Source organism: Abramis brama, assembly GCF_963993115.1.
Source record: "Abramis brama genome assembly, chromosome: 15".
NCBI lineage: Eukaryota > Metazoa > Chordata > Actinopteri > Cypriniformes > Leuciscidae > Abramis > Abramis brama.
Genome location: NC_139977.1, coordinates 6,261,267 through 6,277,705, shown reverse-complemented (window position 1 = coordinate 6,277,705; position 16,439 = coordinate 6,261,267). Strand labels below are relative to the sequence as shown.

Genomic DNA, 16,439 nt, shown 5'->3' with positions numbered 1-16,439 from the left:
CTATATGAGCCATTGAGACTAATTTAAACTAAAAAACTCTAAACTATAAACACTTATAAACTAATTAACTTATAAACTCATGAATTCATAAACTTATGAACTCAAACTCATAAAATTAATAAACTCTGAACTCTTAATCTCATTTAAACTTATAAACTCTAAACTGATTTAAACTTATAAACTCAAAACTCAAGAACTCATACACTTATAAACTCATCAATTTATACACTTATAAACTCTAAACTCAGACACACACACTGAGTTTATGAGTGAGTGTGTGAGCGAGTTAGAGTGTGTGTGTGTGTGTGTGTGTGTGTGTGTGTGTGTGTGTTTATCTAACTTATTTATCTATCTGTCAAACTTCAAACTACTGTAAACTACTGTAAACTTCAAACCACTATAAACTTCTTAAGTTTAAATCTTCCAGCTCCCAAGCAACTCCATAGCAACCAAACTTGAGTACCCTAGCAACCGTTTTGCAAGACCTATATCTCTGTATCAGAACATCGTATAGAGATGAGGTTTGGCTCTTTTGACTCATGCTAGCAAACAGCACTTCCAACATGCTACACATGCTAGCAGTGAATAGCTACATGCTAATATCAATTAGTTAAGTGCTAAATCATACCAAGATCATGCTAAGGACTCTATAAAAACTCCATAGTAACCATCTGTGACAACTACCAACCACCTAGCAACACCATAGCAACCACCCAGAACACCCTAGCAACTGCCTAGCAACCGCCCAGAATACCTTAGCAACCGCCTAGCAACATCATAGCAACCACCCAGAACACCCTAGCAACCGCCTAGCAACACCATAGCAACCACCCAGAATACCCTAGCAACCGCCTAGCAACACCATAGCAACCACCCAGAACACCCTAGCAACCGCCTAGCAACCACCCAGAACACCTTAGCAACAGCATAGCAACCACTCAGAACACCCTAGCAACCACCCAGAATACCTTAGCAACCGCCTAGCAACACCATAGCAACCACCCAGAACACCCTAGCAACCGCCTAGCAATACCATAGCAACCACCCAGAATAACCTAGCAACCACCTAGCAACCGCCTAGCAACCACCCAGAATACCTTAACAACCGCCTAGCAACACCATAGCAACCACCCAGAACACCCTAGCAACCAACCAGAACACCCTAGCAACCGCCTAGCAACACCATAGCAACCACCCAGAACACCCTAGCAACCGCCTAGCAACCACCCAGAACATCCTAGCAACCGCCTAGCAACACCATAGCAACCACCCAGAATACCCTAGCAACCACCTAGCAACCGCCTAGCAACCACCCAGAATACCTTAACAACCGCCTAGCAACACCATAGCAACCACCCAGAACACCCTAGCAACCGCCTAGCAACCAACCAGAACACCCTAGCAACCGCCTAGCAACACCATAGCAACCACCCAGAACACCCTAGCAATCGCCTAGCAACCACCCAGAATACCCTAGCAACCGCCTAGCAACCAACCAGAACACCATAGCAACCACCCAAAATACCCTAGCAACCGCCTAGCAACCACCCAAAAGACCCTAGCAACCACCAGAAATATCCTAGCAACCGCCTAGCAACCACTCAGAATACCCTAGCAACCGCCTAGCAAAAAACTTTCTGGTCCAAACTTTCTCAAGCCAACTTAAAGTTTGTCTCGACGAACTTTCGCATCTAGTTATTATTATTATTATTATTCTTCTGACCGTAAAAATTTACAACTCAAACTCCTCCTAGAGCTTTAACTCCACATACTCCAAATTCGGCTCAGACGCTCAAACTGATCTGACTCGGTGTGCTATATCTTTTCAGACTGATCGGACTTACGGTTTTCCTAAAAATGACGATCAAAACTCGAAAAAACTCATTCAAAAACTCCCATTGACTTACATTGGGGAGTTCTAAAAAATTCAAACTGACAAAATTTAAATCTAAACACCTTGAAGACTAAACCAAACTGCCGTTCTATATACTATATGAGCCATTGAGACTCATTTAAACTAATGCACTCTAAACTCATACACTTATAAACTAATTAACTTATAAACTCATGAATTCATAGACTTATGAACTCTTAAACTCATAAATTAATAAACTCTGAACTCTTAAACTCATTTAAACTTATAAACTCTAAACTCATTAAAACTTATAAACTCTAAACTCATTTAAAACTTATAAACTCTAAACTCAAAAACTCTTATACTTATAAACTCATCAATTTATACACTTATAAACTCTAAACTCATAAACTCATAAACTCTGAGTGTGTGTGTGTGTGTGTGTGTGTGTGTGTGAACACACACACACACACACACACACACACTCTAAACTCATTTAAACTTATAAACTCAAAAACTCGTAAACTACTTTAAACTTCAAACCACTTTAAACTTCTTAAGTTTAAAGCTCCCAGCTCCCAAGCTACTCCATAGCAACCAAACTTGAGTACCCTAGCAACCGTTTTGCAAGACCTATATCTCTGTATCAGAACATCGTATAGAGATGAGGTTTGGCTCTTTTGACTCATGCTAGCAAACAGCACTTCCAACATGCTACACATGCTAGCAGTGAATAGCTACATGCTAATAGCGATTAGTTAAGTGCTATATCATGCCAAGATCATGCTATGAACTCTATAAATACTCCATAGTAACCATCTGTGACAACTACCAACCACCTAGCAACACCATAGCAACCGCCCAGAACACCCTAGCAACTGCCTAGCAACCACCCAGAATACCTTAGCAACCGCCTAGCAACTCCATAGCAACCACCCAGAAAACCCTAGCAACCGCCTAGCAACCACTCAGAATACCCTATCAACGGCCTAGCAACACCATAGCAACCACCCAGAATACCCTAGCAACCGCCTAGCATCACCATAGCAACCACCCAGAACACCCTAGCAACCGCCTAGCAACAGCATAGCAACCACCCAGAATACCCTAGCAACCGCCTAGCAATACCATAGCAACCACCCAGAACACCCTAGCAACCAACCAGAATACCCTAGCAACCACCTAGCAACACCATAGCAACCACCCAGAACACCCTAGCAACCGCCTAGCAACACCATAGCAACCACCCAAAACACCCTAGCAACCGCCTAGCAACCACCCAGAATACCCTAGCAACCGCCTAGCAACAGCATAGCAACCACCCAGAATACCCTAGCAACCGCCTAGCAACAGCATAGCAACCACCCAGAACACCCTAGCAACCGCCTAGCAACACCATAGCAACCACCCAAACACCCTAGCAACCGCCTAGCAACCACTCAGAATACCCTAGTAACCGCCTAGCAACAGCATAGCAACCACCCAGAACACCCTAGCAACCACCTAGCAACCACCCAAAACACCCTAGCAACCGCCTAGCAACACCATAGCAACCACCCAAAATACCCTAGCAACCACTTAGCAACACCCTAGCAACCGCCTAGCAACCAACCAGAATACCCTAGCAACCACCTAGCAACAGCATAGCAACCACACAGAACACCCTAGAAACCGCCTAGTAACACCCTAGCAACCACCCAAAATACCTTAGCAACCACCTAACAACACCCTAGCAACCACCCAGAACACCCTAGCAACCGCCTAGCAACCAACCAGAATACCCTAGCAACCACCTAGCAACACCATAGCAACCACCCAGAACACCCTAGCAACTGCCTAGCAACACCCTAGCAACCACCCAAAATACCTTAGCAACCACCTAGCAAAACCATAGCAACCACCCAGAACACCTTAGCAACAGCATAGCAACCACTCAGAACACCCTAGCAACCACCCAGAATACCTTAGCAACCGCCTAGCAACACCATAGCAACCACCCAGAACACCCTAGCAACCGCCTAGCAATACCATAGCAACCACCCAGAATAACCTAGCAACCACCTAGCAACCGCCTAGCAACCACCCAGAATACCTTAACAACCGCCTAGCAACACCATAGCAACCACCCAGAACACCCTAGCAACCAACCAGAACACCCTAGCAACCGCCTAGCAACACCATAGCAACCACCCAGAACACCCTAGCAACCGCCTAGCAACCACCCAGAACATCCTAGCAACCGCCTAGCAACACCATAGCAACCACCCAGAATACCCTAGCAACCACCTAGCAACCGCCTAGCAACCACCCAGAATACCTTAACAACCGCCTAGCAACACCATAGCAACCACCCAGAACACCCTAGCAACCGCCTAGCAACCAACCAGAACACCCTAGCAACCGCCTAGCAACACCATAGCAACCACCCAGAACACCCTAGCAATCGCCTAGCAACCACCCAGAATACCCTAGCAACCGCCTAGCAACCAACCAGAACACCATAGCAACCACCCAAAATACCCTAGCAACCGCCTAGCAACCACCCAAAAGACCCTAGCAACCACCAGAAATATCCTAGCAACCGCCTAGCAACCACTCAGAATACCCTAGCAACCGCCTAGCAAAAAACTTTCTGGTCCAAACTTTCTCAAGCCAACTTAAAGTTTGTCTCGACGAACTTTCGCATCTAGTTATTATTATTATTCTTCTTACTAAAAATTTATCCCCTATCTCCTCCTAGAGCTTTAACTCTACATACTCCAAACTCGGCTCAGACCTTCAGACTATTCTGACTCGAGTTGCTTTATCTTTTCAGACTGATCGGACTTACGGTTTTCCTAAAAATGCCGATCAAAACTCGGAAAAACTCCCATTGACTTGCATTGGGGAGTTCTAAAAAATTCAAATCTAGATTCAAACTGACCAACCGACAAAAATTTAAATCTAAACACCTTGAAGACTTATTCAAACTGCCGTTCTATATACTATATAAGCCATTGAGACTCAATTAAACTAATAAACTCATCTATCTATCTACTTCAAACTATTTTAAACTTTAAACTACTTTAAACTTCAAACTAAATTAAACTTCAAACTAATATAAACTTTAAACTACTTTAAACTTCAAACTTAAGCTTTAACTCATTTAAACTTATAAACTGTAAACTCATTTAAACTTATAAACTGTAAACTAATTTAAACTTATAAACTCAAAACTCATTTAAACTTATAAACTAAACTCAAAAACTTGTACACTTATAAACTCTAAACTCATAAACTCTGAGTGTGTGTGTGTGTGTGTGTAAACACACACACACACACTCTAAACTCATTTAAACAAACTCTAAACTCATTTAAACTTATAAACGCAAAACTCAAAAACTCGTAAACTACTTTAAACTTCAAACCACTTTAAACTTCTTAAGTTTAAAGCTCCCAGCTCCCAAGCAACTCCATAGCAACCAAACTTGAGTACCCTAGCAACCGTTTTACAAGACCTATATCTCTGCATCAGAATATCGTATAGAGATGAGGTTTGGCTCTTTTGACTCATGCTAGCAAACAGCACTTCCAACATGCTACACATGCTAGCAGTGAATAGCTACATGCTAATAGCAATTAGTTAAGTGCTAAATCATGCCAAGATCATGCTAAGAACTCTATAAAAACTCCATAGTAACCATCTGTAACAACTACCAACCACCTAGTAACACCATAGCAACCGCCCAGAATACCTTAGTAACCGCCTAGCAACACCATAACAACCACCCAGAACACCCTAGCAACCACCCAGAATACCCTAGCAACTGCCTAGCAACACCATAGCAACAACCCAAAACACCCTAGCAACCCACTAGAAAACCCCCAACAACTTTTTAACTGTAAACTACATTAAACTTCAAACTGATTTAAACTTTAAACTAATTTAAACGTTAGACTAATTTAAACTTCAAACTAATTTAAACTTCAAACTAATTTAAACTTCAAACTAATTTAAACTTTAAAGTAATTTAAAATTTAAACTACTTTAAACTTGAAACTAATTTAAACTTTAAACTAATTTAAACTTTAGACTAATTTAAACTTTAAACTAATTTAAGCTTCAAACTAATTTAGACTTTAAACTATTTTAAACTTCTAACTAATTTGAACTTTAAATTAATTTAAACTTCAAACTACTTTAAACTCCAAACTGCTTTAAACTTCTTCAAACTTTCTGGTCCAGCTTTCTCAAGCCAACTTAAAGTTTGTCTCGACGAACTTTTTAATCTAGTTAACGTTACTTCAGGTTATTAATTAGTGACTCAATTTTATCCCAGTGGTGGACAGTAAATATTTTTACTTCGTTACTGTACTTAAATACATTTTTCAAGTATCTGTACTGTATCAGAGTATTTTTATTTTGGGAAACTTTTACTTTTACTTCACTACATTTCAAAGCATAATATTGTACTTTTTATTCCACTACATTTCATAAAAACATTTGCTCCAGTTGAATTGTGCTTGTATTGCGCATTGCACCACTGATCTATATAAGTGGTGCAACCATAAAGCTGCCTCTCAATCAGCTCGCGAGTACCACATGTACTTCTTTTTCGTGGCTTTTTGTGCTTAAATGGCCAAATACATACAAAATTGTCAAAATGCCCATCTTGCTATTCAGGTAAATACGGTCAGTCTTGGAACCCAAATAGGTGAGAGAAAACGCATGTTGTGTAACAGTATATTGGATCTGTGCATAAGCCCTTAAGTGTCAGCAGCCTAATAAACCTGCTGCTGTCATGTTAATCATGCATTTAATTTTTACAATGGAAACTATCCAGTGTTATTTTACATACAATTACTTACATTTTTGTAGTATTTCTTACCAGAATGCTACAGTTAGACCCACCTGAAAAACTTAAATCCATGTTTATTTCATTTGTCTTTTTATTCTATTGTACTTATTTGTGCTATCATTTGCAATTTGTTTATTTATTCTTATTTTATTACTGACTGTTTACTTGTCTTTTTTTGTAAATGCAGTTCAACAATTCAAATAAAGCCTCCCTGTGCTGTGTGTAAGCTATTACACAAAACTACCCCAATTATCAAAATATAGCTGCAAGCAGCAATTATCGGGGCCAAGCACAATCAGATGACAAGACATGCCAACATTGCTGAAAGTGTCAGACCAACTGCAGCAATGAGCAATTAAAGACATTAAAAAGAATTTTAGGCAAAATGCCTGAAAAATCATAGAAACAGTAAATAAAAATATGATTTAATGGATTACCACTTTCGACCAATAGGTGGCGCAGTTACAAAACTGATGAGATGTGGTCAGAGTAAATTGACAATGACAAATATAAAGTTTGGTGTCAATATATCAAGGCATTGCAGAGATAAAGCCTGAAAAGTGCTTTTAGCATCATGCCTCAACTTTGCTGCTGCGCTATACGAAAACGGTTTCGTCAATCGACACGAAATCCATAACTTTTAGTCGGCACGGTCTGGAGATGTTACGATTTGATTTTGGTGAAAATCGGACAAACGGTGTAGGAGGAGTTCTAAAAAGTATGTTTTGAATGAAAATCAAGATGGCGGACAGGAAGTTTGGCCAAATAAGGAAAACTTGGCATCTATGTTCTCGGCTTGACCCAAGGAATCTATTCATACCAGTGGCATTTCAAAAGCCAGATTTATTCAAAAGTTATTAGCATTTTTAGAAATTTTGTTATAACTTTTGACCAAAAGGTGGCGCTGTCTCGAAATATGTTGGGTACTTTCAGGGGATGGTGTTGATGGCACATTCTTTTTTTTAATTAAATTAGACCAATGCATTTGTTTAGTATAGAATTTTATTTCACAAAACTGTATTGAAGTCAATGGGAATTTCATGTTTTGTTTTATTATAGTGCCACCAAGAGGCTCAGTCCCACCATTTTTTGTATGTGTCCTCAGAGTGAGCCCATACATATGTGTGTCAATTTTGGTGAAAATATCTCAATTCACTTCGGAGTTATAGACATTTATATGGAAAAACATGACTGACACATGACTTTGATTGGATTTTACTACCCCTTACTATCAATATTTTCACATTTTGGCATTGACGTATAGCTATCGACCTATGTTTCCAAACTTCTGACAGTGGTTTCGTCTCGATCGGACTAGCGGTTTCGAAGATATAGCCAAATGTTTTTTAAGCGCTAAATCACAACGCTACACAAACCGTAAGGCAAAACCTAGCATATTTGGTATCGTTGGACTCGGCAACGATTCAGGAGTCCAATGATATGAGTCTCGTGAAAATAAGTCGACCACACCCAAAGTTATAAGCATTTGAAGAAAAAAATTCACCACTAGGTAGCGCTGTTTCGAAACTTCTCAGGCTCTTTCAGGACATTGTGCTGATGACCCATACCAAGTTTCGTAACAATCCATTCATGCGTTCTTAAAATACAGCATTTTAGCACAAAATTCTAAATGGCCGACAGTCAAAATGGCCGATATGGTAAAATTGGATATCAGTCGACTCGGCATGATGCCCTGAATCTAACAAGAGCAATTTTATGATTTTTGGACAAACTGTTCAGAAGTTATAAACAAAAATAGCCATTTTTCATATCTCCGGACCAGTAGGTGACGCTGCGCCGAAACGCAGCATGTTGCCTCAGGTCATGCTTGTGATGACATGTACCAAGTTTGGTCTGAATACGATAAAGCGTTGCGGAGATACAGCCTTACGACTGTTTTTGCAAGCGCTACGTAAAATTTGTTCGAGCGTTTATCAAAAATGGTTTGACGAATCAACTTGAATTCAATAACTTTTTGTCACCACTGCCTGAAGATGATCTGGTTCAATTTTCGTGCAAATCGGACAAACCGTCTAGGACGAGTTTGAAAAAGTAGCTTTTTAGGAAAATTCATTGAATTTTCAGAATTTAATTTGAAGAATTTTGTTGATTGGCCTTACGGTTCAAAATTTATTAGCAAAATATGAGTGAAACTTTGGACAGGTGGTGGCGCTAGAGGGAATGACTTAGAAACACCAAAATTGGTGTATTTAATGTTGGGACTGTCCTCTATCAGAATGTCAAACCAAAACAACTTTCCCGCAATCGGTTCTATGGGCTGCCATAGACTCCCAGTCGGAAGAAGGAAGAATAATAATAAGAACCGGAACAAACACAATAGGTGCCTCCGCACCTTCGGTGCTTGGCCCCTAATAATAAGAACGGGAACTGATACAATAGGTGCCTACGCACCTTCGGTGCTTGGCCCCTAATAATTATGAGAACAAATTATCTGTGGTGGTGGTATATGGCAGTTTTCCCTGTAGTATCAAAAATGGTATAGAATATTTTTCAAGGTATTGTATCGAATTCCAGGACCATGACACATTACTATATGGCATATTTTGTTATTGATTAATCAGCAATTATCAGTAGTATTATCAATCAGTAATCAGTCAGTAATTATCAATGTATTACAAGTTCAGGTAATAAAATAAAAAGTTTTCTTACTTGCAGATCAATACATATTAAAGGTGCTCTAAGCGATGTTGGGTGACATCACTTCTTGTTGACGTTGACGTGAAGTATTGTCAAACAAAATGGAGGCTAGCTCGACACTACCATCCCTCCTCATTCCATGATGGAATTTAAAACAAGGACTGTGACATCGCCCGGCACGGCGCAGCCGGGGCCCCAACCTGGAGCCAGGCCCAGGTTTTGGGATCGTATGTGAGCGCCTGGTGGCCAGACCTCCCCCCATGGGGCCCGGCCGGGCTCAGCCCGAAGGAGTGACGTGGGGCCGCCCTCCCGTGGGCTCACCACCTGCAGGAAGGACCGTAAGGGGCCAGTGCAAAGTGACTCGGGCGGCAGTCGAAGGTGGGGGCCTCGACAACCCGATCCCTGGACACGGAAACTAGCTCTAGGGACATGGAACGTCACCTTGCTGGCTGGGAAGGAGCCTGAGATTGTGCGTGAGGTTGAGAGGTACCGACTAGAGATAGTCGGGATCACCTCCATGCACAGCTTGGGCTCTGGAACCACACTCCTTGAGAAAGGACTCTTTACCACTCTGGAGTTGCCCATTGTGAGAGGCGGCGGGCTGGTGTGGGTTTGCTTATAGCCCCACAGCTCAGCCGCCATGTGTTGGAGTTCACCCCGGTGAAGGAGAGGGTCGCTTCCCTGTGCCTTCGGGTCGGGGATAGGTCTCTCACTGTCGTGTGTGCCTACGGGCCAAACAGCAGTGCAGAGTACCCGGCCCTCTTGGAGTCTCTGGGAGGGGTGCTGGAAAGTGCTCCGACTGGGGACTCCATTGTTCTACTGGGGGACTTCAACGCCCACGTGGGCAGCGACAGTGTCACCTGGAGGGGCGTGATTGGGAGGAACAGCCCCCCTGATCTGAGCCAGAGCGGTATTCTGTTATTGGACTTCTGTGCTAGTTACAGCTAGTCCATAACGAACACCATGTTCAAGCATAAGGGTTTACATCAGTGCACGTGGCACCAGGACACCCTAGGCCGGAGGCTTTGTGGTCGTTTCATCGTTTCATCCGACCTCCGGCCGTATGTCTTGGACACTCGGGTGAAGAGAGGGGTGGAGCTGTCAACTGATCACCACCTAGTGGTGAGTTGGATCCGATGGCGGGGGAGGAAGCTGGACAGACCCGGCAGACCCAAACGTACTGTGAGGGTCTGTTGGGAATGTTTGGCTGAGTCCCCTGTTAGAGAGATTTTCAATTTCCACCTCCGGTGGAGCTTCGACCGGATCCCAAGGGAGTCTGGAGATACTGAGTCCGAGTGGACCATGTTCTCCACCTCCATTGTCGACGTGGCCGCTCAGAGCTGTGGCCGTAAGGTCTCCGGTGCCTGTCGAGGCAGCAATCCCCGAACCCGGTGGTGGACACCGGAAGTAAGGGATGCCGTCAAGCTGAAGGAGCAGTCCTATCGGGCAGCTGATGGGTACCGGCAGGCCAAGCGGACTGCAGCCTGGCTGGTTGTGGAGGCAAAAAATCGGGCCTGGGAGGAGTTCAGTGAGGCCATGGAGAAGGACTACCGGTTGGCCTCGAAGAGATTCTGGCAAACCATCCGGCTGGGATGAGAATTAGCACCTTCAAATCCGAGGCCATGGTTCTCAGTCGGAAAAGGGTGGCTTGTCCACTTCAGGTTGGTGGAGAGTTCCGGCCTCAAGTGGAGGAGTTCAAGTATCTTGGGGTCTTGTTCACAAGTGAGGGAAGGATGGAACGGGAGATTGACAGACAGATGGTGCAGCTTCTACAGTAATGCGGTCGATGTACCGGTCTGTCGTGGTGAAGAAAGAGCTCTCTATTTACCGATCAATCTACATTCCTACTCTCACCTATGGTCATGAGCTATGGGTCATGACCGAAAGGACAAGATTCAGGATACAGGCGGCCAAAATGAGCTTTCTCCACAGGGTGGCTGGGCGATCCCTTAGAGATAGGGTGAGGAGCTCAGTCACTCGAGAGGAGCTCAGAGTAAAGCCGCTGCTCCTCCACATCGAGAGGGACCAGCTGAGGTGGCTCGGGCATCTGTTCCGGATGCCTCCTGGATGCCTTCCCAGGAAGGTGTTCCGGGCGCGTCCCACCAGGAGAAGACCCCGGGGAAGACCTAGGACACGTTGGAGGGATTATGTCTTCCGCCTCGGTGTCCCCCCCGGAAGAGCTGGAGGAAGTGTCTGGGGAGAGGGAAGTCTGGGCATCTCTGCTTTGACTGCTGCCCCCGCGACCCAGCCCCGGATAAGCAGAAGATGATGATGACTTTACAATAAGGTTTCATTAGTTAACAACACTAACTAATGAACTGCACTTCTACAGCATTTGTTAATCTTTGTTAATGTTAATTTCAACATTTACGAATACTATTAAAATCCAAAGTTGTATTTGTTAACATTAGTTGATGCACTGTAAGGTAACATTAATAAACAACGCACAGCTGTATTTTATATTTACAAATATTGTAACAAATGTATTGCTCATGGTTAGTTCATGTTAGTTAATAGATTAACTAATGTTAACAAATTAAACCTTATTGTAAAGTGTTACAAATTTATCTTCTTTGTTAGTGTGCATAAAACATCAAAAGTAGTCGACAAACAAAATGGGGATAAAATCTCTTATTTTATGCAATATTAACTGAAATATCCAAATTCACTGAAGTTATTTTATTTTATTCAATGATAAGCCATATCCGGTGTTTGCTAGAAGCAATGTGACAAACCCTGAAACTTTGAAATAATCTGTTGTGGTTTTAAGAGAGTTGCACAATTTGGCCAAACAACTGCTATTTCTGGTGCAAACTGAATACAGTCTAAAATAGAGATTATGCAATAAATGCTGTTGATTTATTAATTTATTCACAATGGAGCAGTAATGAGTGACTAATAGACCACTATAGTTACTGTGTCTCAAGTACTGATTATTCAATATTTGGAGTGAAATGACTATACTGACAACTGTGATCTTTTATAAAGTAAAGAAAAGTCATTGACAATTTAAACTCGATATCTTAAAGAATAAGAATAAGAAACTGAAGATTAACGGCTGGATAACGCCTCTGCACTGTAGATAGGCTGATGACGGCAGAACGATTCAGACAACCACAGGCCTGCTGATGTAACTTCTGTGAAGACACAGGATGATACCGATCTAAACCAACGATAATGATTTGTGACTTCCTCTGTATATTCCTCAACAGAAACCAGCAACATCATTTTGACCACCATTTTTAATAATAATGCTCAATGCTTTATCATTATTGCTAAAATTGTAAATTTGTGTAGAACAGAGACCAATGAAAATGAGCTCAAATTTGGACGAGGCAAATTAATGTAAATTGTACACAGATCTCGTAAACTATAACTGAGTGGTCAGTGCTTGTGCATCGAACCACTTAGCCAGGATCTTCATGCAGGAGAGAATCAACATTAAAATATTATCTGAACAGTATAGTTCCACAAGGACCTGAGTTTAGTGTTAGTACTAGTCCCACAATTGTGTGGAAAAATAAAAATTTGATTTCTCAAAAAATTTGATTTTTGATTTCAATTTTTGAAAAATTTGATTTCTCATGTCATCAGCCCTTTAAAGTACAATAACAATCAAAGGCATTTCCTGCAAATAAAATTATGCTTTCTTTATTACTTTTCTGCATTTTTACCTATGTTGTAGCTTACTCTAACTTTACTGGGTATTGCAGTGATTATTGTTTGCTCTTGTATGAAAAATTGCTTTCTATGTTTCTCTTACGTAAAATGCTTTGTATAATCTCATCTGCTGAACGATTTCTTAGTATTTTCTGAATGATTTCTTAGTATTTTCTGAATAAATAAACAAAAATGTGTATAGTGTGTAATATAGTGTTTTGGACCAAATTTTCTATACATTACAACATTATTTTACTTATATTATCAAGACCTAAACATGGCAAGATCACCATAGCAATGGTTGTAACATGGTAAGCATTTTAGCATCTTTCTGTGGAGTTCCTGTGATATTAAGCCCACCAGTTAGTGATGATTCAACTGCACCATTAGTGCTAAAAGTTGAGTCAGACTTCCTTCAGTCTAGGTCATCGCACACATGGCCTGTTGCTGATTGTTGCTTCTTGTTCTCTGCCAAACCACATCAAAACCAAACCTACACACTCTGACAAACCGCTACTTGAAATTACCCTTCAGAAAACCCCCGATAGCAAAACCTACTTACTGGTCTAGAGCTTTATAGTAGATGTCCAGGTCCTTATTGGCCAACTCTGTTGTTCTCATGACAATCATTTTGTCTCTGTAGAGATCCTCAGCCCGGCTATAATGATCCTCATTGAGCTCTTTACGAAAACGGAGGATCTCATCCTCGTAGCCTTTCTGCCGACCGACAGCCACACTGCGGTTCTTTTTCAGGTCATCCAACTTTCGCTCCACTTCTCGCCGCTCACTTGACAACAGAAGATACACTCTTTAAGATACACACTAATTTGAACTCTCACCCTTTGTGAACATTTAAAGCGGCGCTATGCAGTTTTGGCATATCACACGATACTTCCTGACGCTGAGGTCAGGCCTGCCGGCCCAAAGTTGCAAGGGTGGTTTTTCCGCTCACAGGTGCTAGGTGGGTGCGAGAAGACCACCATTCAACCCGAAAAAAGTCATAACCATTCCAATGACTCCAAAGCTGTTCAGTTAAGGTAAATTAAGCTAAAAAAACGGCATAGTTCCCCTTTAAACAAACTAGGTTTCATTAAAGTAGCAAGGAGTAAAATCTATGAGTTGGTGAGAGAGATTAATTTAGAGTTATGGTAACCAAAGAACATACTCAGCATATAAAGTCTTCTGAGCTTCAGGAAGTGTTAAACATCATCAGGACTTCCTAACTGGCACTTGGTAGCTGTATATAAGAGGTATAAGTGATCTCATACTTGCGCAACTGCACGACTTGCATGTTTCCCATCTCCTTAAGCAAAGCCTCACGTTTTCTAGACACCCTTTTCAGCTCCTCCACACGCTTCCGTAAGGTCAAGTTATCTTGTAGCCAGCGTTCTTGAACCTGTTAAAAATCACAAAATCATATATCATTAAAAACGGAAATTAATAGCTATATTGTATAATTAAATTATGCTGTAATGCTAAATGCCTATAATTAATGGCTAAAATTTAGAAAAAATCTATTTCATAGAGACATCAATAGCAGTTTAGGTATCGGTGATATTGGCCTTCTTTCATTAAACAAATATTTAAAATATAGGCTACTGTCTTTATGTTGTTTCTACATTAATTTGAAGAATAAATATGAAATTATTACAAATAAAAAATATTAAAAAAAAAATAATGTTAGGTACAATTACTCCAGTAAATAAACGCACTTATATATACAGTACTGTACAAAAGTCTTAGGCACTTTAGTATTTTCACCCCCCAAAAATGTATTTAAGCCAGTTATTTATATCTTTTGCTGTAGTGTGTCAGTAGGAAATATCCGTTGTTGTGTTGAGCTATTTAAATTACCTTTGTTTGATTTGTTCATTGCAAACAGCTGAAAGTCTGTAAATTTTGCCAATAAACCTGATTTGCAATGGGGGTTGAATAATTTAGATTACAACTGTATATCTAGGCTTATGCAACAAAAGCAAAAACGCTTTGCTTGACCTTTTGAGTGTCAATATCTTGTCGGATGTCGCCCATGTCTTTATTGGTCTTCTCTCGCTGTTTTTCAGCCTCGTGTAGTTGTTTATCCACCTCTTGTAGCTCAGTTTCTTTTTGCTAAATAAGAAAAAGTAAAAAAAGAAAATAAATGAGAAAACTTTCTTGCATTTATTAGGAAATGAGAGCTAAGAGATGCACATTATTTTGTCGTACCTCTTTGTAGCTGTCTTTGCCCTCTTCAATGTACTTGGTGATCTCTCTTTCAAGGAGGGTCAAGTTTTTAACTTTTTCCTTGAGTGAATTTATCTAAAAGAAAGTATAAAGCTTTAGTCAACTCTGATCATAAGCAATAACTTTGTCTTGCATTAAAGTAAAAATCCACAACCTTTCATGTAATACATTGTGGTGAATAATTTCACAGTAAACATAAATTATAAGTCACATGAAACCTAAAACACAAATGCAAAAACAAATTAACCAACACCTTTTCTTGCCCTTCTTCCCGTTTCTGCATCCTGCGCTTTGCAATGTCCTGTTTCTCCAGCTGGAGCTTCTCCAGAGTTGCAGCTAGAGGAGACATCTGCTCCTTTGCATCCTAATAAACACAAATCATGACATACCAGTAAAAATATGATTACATCATCGTTCAAAAGTCTGGGGTCTGTAAGATTTTATGTTTTTGAAAGAATTATCTTATGCTCACCACAGCTGCATTTATTTGATCAAAATACAGTAAAAAAAACTGTTGTGAAATATTTCAATTTCAAATAACTGTTTTCTATTCTAATATATATTTAAAATGTAAGTTACTCCTGTGATGGCAAAGCTGAATTTTCAGCAGCCATTATACTATTATACTAAAATGTATATTACTGTCATTTTTTTATCAGTTTGATGCAATCTTACTGAATAAATACATAAGTAATCTATAGATGTTCCCTTTTATGGGTTCATTTAACGCTGAGTCAGGAGCTGAAGCTATGGGAACAGTAAACCACAGCACTACACTATGAGGTAACTGCTGGTTTATCAGTCTGTGATTGCATAAACACAAAACACTGACAAACATGAATAAATAACACCCCGCTCAAGCAAAAAGCAAAAAACCAAAACACAGCAAAACTGGGAACCTGGGGTCAGGTTAATAAGATTATAAAATCTGATAAAAGTTTCCAGAGGTGAAGATAACCCACACGCCTCGTAAGCTTTACAAATAGCATTTCTCACCCAATGCAACATCAGCTGCTCAGACCTTTAACTCTCTGGGGTCGATAAACGCACCGGTGCAATTCTGTAACTGGACAGAGCCAATAACAACACTGTCTTAAGTTTCAGACTCTTCTCTAAAGCTGATTCCATTGGCTCAAATGGAGAAAAAGATAAATCCAATGAGGGAACATGTCAGAGCAGAAATGTCTTGGCTGCCTCACACCTTG

At 40.8% G+C, this 16,439-nt stretch overlaps 1 protein-coding gene across 1 annotated transcript in view; it reads right to left on the bottom strand.

The window, feature by feature from the left end:
• Positions 1-16,439, bottom strand: part of LOC311097900 (DNA repair protein RAD50-like) — an 80,933-nt gene that overhangs the window by 37,337 nt on the left and 27,157 nt on the right. The window contains exons 18-22 of the mRNA XM_084137874.1: positions 15,488-15,598; positions 15,217-15,309; positions 15,007-15,120; positions 14,280-14,407; positions 13,574-13,798 (exon numbers count right to left, since the gene is read on the bottom strand). Of these exons, the coding sequence (XP_083994000.1) occupies positions 13,574-13,798; positions 14,280-14,407; positions 15,007-15,120; positions 15,217-15,309; positions 15,488-15,598 (671 nt within the window). The remainder of the gene's footprint in view (positions 1-13,573; positions 13,799-14,279; positions 14,408-15,006; positions 15,121-15,216; positions 15,310-15,487; positions 15,599-16,439) is intronic.